Source organism: Ylistrum balloti, unplaced genomic scaffold, assembly GCF_031769215.1.
Source record: "Ylistrum balloti isolate Yb309-2 unplaced genomic scaffold, AGI_CSIRO_Ybal_v1 Utg370002, whole genome shotgun sequence".
Lineage (NCBI taxonomy): Eukaryota > Metazoa > Mollusca > Bivalvia > Pectinida > Pectinidae > Ylistrum > Ylistrum balloti.
The window spans coordinates 76,288-82,079 of NW_026782079.1; the positions used below are offsets into that span (position 1 = coordinate 76,288).

At 37.4% G+C, this 5,792-nt stretch overlaps 1 protein-coding gene across 1 annotated transcript; it reads left to right on the top strand.

The window, feature by feature from the left end:
* Positions 1–351: 351 nt before the first annotated feature.
* Positions 352–3,011, top strand: LOC132548115 (uncharacterized). The gene is made up of 2 exons (XM_060211936.1): positions 352–439; positions 1,942–3,011. The coding sequence occupies exons 1-2, from the start codon at positions 352–354 to the stop codon at positions 3,009–3,011; spliced, it is 1,158 nt and encodes a 385-aa protein (XP_060067919.1).
* Positions 3,012–5,792: the final 2,781 nt, after the last annotated feature.

Genomic DNA, 5,792 nt, shown 5'->3' on the forward strand with positions numbered 1-5,792 from the left:
CACTGTAGCGGTCAAATTGCCTGCTTTGGTCTGATTTTAGGGGGTAGGTCATGTAATCACTCTACTTAGTCAGACACCTACTATCGTGATATTTTGATAATGTTTAGCAGGGATACCAAAGATGTTTTTTTTTTTCAAAAAACATTCGATTATTCGATGCTAGAAAAAAGTGATTTCCAAAATGCTTTCTCAGTATCCGCCGCAATAATAATGTAATCGATTGGTTTTGTGTCTTCCTAATCATGTATTTAATGTATTTTGGGGAAGGCATATAGAATGTAATGGGGAAAGATTTGTGATATATTTTAGCGTTTATTGACACCGGGAATGGGACCGTGCTGACAGACTGGCATGGCTACTGACTTAGCCTGGGAGTTTGAACTTGAGGCTGTCACGGCTTCAGAGCTATTCATAAGTACACCTATTAATTATGTGTGTGGTAGGAGGATGTCTGGTAGGGGCACGGCGAGAGAGTTTCTCTGTTGAGAACAGTCGTGTGTGTGACTGTTCCGGATACTAAGTTCAGGTCTATTAGCGAAGGGTTTCTCGGGTGTTGATCTGGACTAATATAGTATATGTTGTATAAAGTATCAATAAACCTGTAGATAAAACTACTGTTTTGTCATTTATGAAACGGGATATATGCCACATCAACGTCCTAAGCATTCTTTAACTTGCCTGATCTTAATATCTTAGATATGTTATCTTCAATCACAGGCACAAGCTTTGCAGAATGTGAACCGATTATTTTCATTCTATATAGCTCGGTGATGGCTTCAGCTAGTAATTACGAGCACTACCATCATATTCTGATGAATAAGTCGTCAAGTCAATATTGGAAATACCACAGATATCTATGCCTGCTCCAAGTATAATTATTGAAAATATTCTATTTCTTTTCGCGATACCAAGTTCGATGTGTTTGATGCTTAGTTTTCCTGTTGGCCTCGACGGTATGTTTCCCTGGTAGTAAATGTACCCATTCAGGACATTTCGATCTTGCTTTGATCATTCATACTGCTGATATAATAAAATATATATGAGAGGTTAATTTGTGTTACAGAAAGTAGTCTGCTATCATCAAGTCCCCGATATCAATGTGTATGTGTAATTTATGATCTTTATCCCAACGCATTAGAGTCAATCGACTGCTTGATGATCACTCAATTACTAAAACATGAGATCCTCACTGCAAAAAATGGAAAATCGTTGTTGAGAAGTGGAACCTACTGCTGGCTGTATTTTTGTAAGTAAAACTAACTCATCTGAAAGATATAATTTTATATGTTGATTTTATTATATCTGGTGCATGCTATATTTGTATTGACAGTACACCATTTGTCATTACATGCAAGGATATACATACTGTGTTGCACTCACATTCAATGATTTACTTGAAAAAAGTTTGTCCAAATATTTATTGTTGATGATTTTCCTTCTTAAAATCTCATGAAATTTCGATGCTGTAAGCCTTTTTCTTCTCTGTTGAAGCCAGAGCTCACAGTTACTTTGTTGGCGAGTGTTAACTTCGATTTCTATTGCTTTAGCTTGAGATATCATGATGTCTTCAGGAATGGGTGTGTAATTGTCTGGCAGGGTTATGGGTGGATTTTTGGGCAAAACTAATTCTCCACAATCTACACTGACTTCTTTATTTTCCATCCTGTTTTCGTAGAACATTGCCTGAAATATTATTTGAAAAATGTATGTCACTATAATAGTACATAATTTGTAGATAATATAGGACAATGAATTTAAAATCTATGAAAAAGACATGGATGGACTTATTACCAGGTATGGGCTTATTGCATGATAAATACGGTAGTTTAAATAATGGAAAATGCATTTTTACATGTGCATAAATGTACATGTGACATCACCAACTGACAAGACTGTGAAAGGTTATATTTTACATTAATTTTGTTAATTTTCTGATTTCAGGGGTAGATCCCGTGGAGGTTTCAGAACTAGTGGCAGAAAATCGCCAGCATAGACAGGATCTTGCTTCATCAGCCATAACAGCAGAAAATCAGCAAAGAAATTTTTCTAGCAGTGGAGTACAGACAGACAAACAAAGAAATCAATTTGATTTTGAGGAACTCCGGAAGAGTGAAAAACAATTAAGATATTATACTGGATTCTCAACAAAACAATTTGATGCAGTATACAAGTTTTTAGTACCAGATGGAGACTATCCAATAAACTTGCCTTCTAACAGACAGAAAGAAATAATGTGCATAACATTGGAAAATCAGCTACTGTTAGTGATCATGAAACTGAGACATGACTTTGACTATGTAGACCTTGGCTACAGATTTGGTGCTAGCAAGCAAACTGTGAGCATTCTATTGACACACTGGATCAACTACATGTTTTTAAGGTGTGGTGAAGTTTCCATTTGGCCACCAAGAGACACGATTTTTCAACACATGCCACAAAACTACCAACAGGACTTCCCAACTACTTTTGCCATTTTCGATTGTACAGAAATGAAAATTTGCAAACCCTCATCTTTGTCTGCACAATCACAAACATTTTCAGACTATAAATCAACAAATACATTAAAGAGTCTTGTAGCATGTGACCCAAGGGGATCTATCATATATGCATCAATGTTGTTTGCTGGATCCATGTCAGACAAGGAGATATTTAAACAATCTGGGTGCCAGGATATGTTGAAAGAACTTGTAAAGGAGGGATATTTGAAGGAGGGAGATGGTGTAATGGCCGACAAAGGATTCAACATCCATTCTGAAGTGGAAGAGTGTGGCTTGAAACTAAACATTCCGCCTTTTGCACGAAGTGGAGTGCAAATGACAAAGCATGATGCTTTACATACGAAGAAAATAGCAGCACATCGTGTACATGTTGAAAGAGCAATTGCTCGCATCAAACGTTTCCAAATTGTGGCCAGGCGTTTGCCACTTAGTTTATACACCAGCATCAATCAAATCTGGTATGTCTGTGCATTCCTGTCAAATTTCTTTAATCCCTGTATTCAGGACAAATAAATGTAACAACATTACCTGTGTGCTAAGTCCACTACCAATTGGAACTGCTCCAAACATTGTGTTGACTGTTTTTTTGGGTCGGGTAACAAGGTAGCTGATAGGCAAGTCTGTCCATGCTTGCTTTCAAATTGTCTATGTCTTCTCTAGTTACTGTTTTAATTCTGCAAATAAATGACCAGAATAACTGATGATGTGTATAATGAGGAATTGATGATGCTTATGTTATAATGTATATGTCTTTGTATAAATGTATGGAAAATAAAAGAGATGCAAAAGAATTAACTATTTTATTATACCTGGTATATATATTATTGATATTGATTTCATGCTTAAGATGTATGTAAAATTATGATTTTCTACCAAATATTTATTTCAGCTGCATGACTTTGTGTATTATACTTATTTACATAAAATGAAGATAACCATGATGGAATTACATACCTGCAGTCTATGACTTTGTTTTGTAGTGGTTTCTGCTTTCTGTCTGATTTGGGTTGTATCACAGTAATGTGGGGAACAGACCTCGGTGTGATTTTTGGACCTCTGGGGATACTCCACTGCTGAGGGAGACTTGTGCTTGACAACTCACTAGGAATATCAGATAATCCCATCAATTGCCAATTTTGAAGTGCCTGGATTAGTCCAACGATATGGGAACAGCAACCACTAGCTCTGAAATTTATCAATTTAGTCCAAATTTGAAATACACATGCAAATTGGTTATAACATATTATTGCTTACAAGTACAAAAAGTAGGCACTAAAACTAAATATTAGGGGGACAAACACACAGGTCAATCCTGTCTATAAAAATGACAGAGCAACAATGCCTTTTATAGTTAAGTGTACCTTATACAGAGGTCAATTTATATAGTAAGTTGAACTGAATGGATTTGTGGAGTCTTTCTAGACAAATATCCTTTACATACAGTTATTCTTAATACCAATGGTGATTTTATGTCAGCGCACTTTCATAAATGAGTGAATAAAATGCTAAAAACCACAACTGTAAATGCTGTAGGCTTATAAACATGAACGTTTTTATTTTGATTCAGTTCATTTTTTTAAGATTTCCATTTAAGAAAAGTGTCATTGATCAATTGATCAATAAAAAACTTTTTGAACATTGTGATGGGAACCTGGAAGAGAGAGAGAGAGAGGAGGGGGGGGGGGGGGGGGGGGGGGTAGTAAATAATTGTTTGTTGAAATATAAATCAAAATATGACGTGCGACTATACTTTTGGCCAGTGACTTTAAATAACAATACTGTGTAGACCATTCACACCTGATCGACTTTAGTCTAGTATACACTGTTATATAACTTGACACTGACAGAAGTACGCACTTCAAAGGAAACATGCGCGTACCCTCGCGACTAGCCTACAGGTGGTCGACGAGGATAATTTACCTGTGTTTTAGACGCTACGAAAAGGTGGCAAATTAATACGAATCCTCAGTTGTAGGTAGATATGTGGAGATCACTGACAGTACATTAGACCTACAATATATTAATATAAATGTAATCACACATCGCCGATATCGGGCCTTGGTCAACACAAATAATTGTAAAATCAATCTATTATCGTGCATAAATATTTTGAAATAAATATTAATACAATACCCTGCAACACATGTACAATCCGACAATGTTATCCTCCCAGGTATAATATCCAAATGCAGTAGGTGCGGCTGGTCATTTTTCTTCTGACTCCTGAAGCATCTCGCGGAGACTTGAAGTTCGTCAAGATTTCTGTTTTTCGCGATGCTTCTCTCTCTAAATATCCCTCTGCGAAATATTTGTATCCCTGCTGTTTGGACTTTAAGCTTATCGTTACTTCCTTTAGGTAATTTAGCGAAAAATCATGCGGTAAATCCTGCAAGGTTGCTACGTGCGTCTTCTCAGCATCCGCCATCTTGTCTCAGTGACTGGATTGCTTGACGGACGTTTCAACAGTAGTCATGGCCATAGAAAGTGGGTGGAGCTACGGAGCGATTGGCGATGGGTCAATTGCATGCATTTGACCAGGAAGACACTTTTTTTCTTTTTTTAAATGTAAAAGTAAACATATACACAGGTAAAGGGCAAATAGTTTTCAGGGAAGACAATATAAAATTAGCTTCAGATTGGTGTTAGGGAGGAGAGTGTTACATGTACTAGGTCAAGTGACTTCAGTATTAGGGAGGAGAGTGTTACATGTACTAGGTCAAGTGACTTCAGTATTAGGGAGGAGAGTGTTACATGAACTAGGTCAAGTGACTTCAGTATTAGGGAGGAGAGTGTTACATGAACTAGGTCAAGTGACCTCAGTATTAGGGAGGAGAGTGTTACATGAACTAGGTCAAGTGACCTCAGTATTAGGGAGGAGAGTGTTACATGTACTAGGTCAAGTGACCTCAGTATTAGGGAGGAGAGTGTTACATGAACTAGGTCAAGTGACCTCAGTATTAGGGAGGAGAGTGTTACATGAACTAGGTCAAGTGACCTCAGTATTAGGGAGGAGAGTGTTACATGAACTAGGTCAAGTGACCTCAGTATTAGGGAGGAGAGTGTTACATGAACTAGGTCAAGTGACTTCAGTATTAGGGAGGAGAGTGTTACATGAACTAGGTCAAGTGACCTCAGTATTAGGGAGGAGAGTGTTACATGAACTAGGTCAAGTGACCTCAGTATTAGGGAGGAGAGTGTTACATGAACTAGGTCAAGTGACCTCAGTGTTAGGAAGGAGAGTGTTACATGTCCTAGGTCATGTGACCTCAGTATTAGGAAGGAGATTACTACATG

Coding starts and splice junctions, on each gene's coding strand:
- LOC132548115 (XM_060211936.1), top strand. CDS start 352: ATGGCTACTGACTTAGCCTGGGAGTTTGAACTTGAGGCTGTCACGGCT. Junction 440..1,941: donor ACCTATTAATTATGTGTGTG/GTAGGAGGATGT, acceptor TTCTGATTTCAG/GGGTAGATCCCGTGGAGGTT.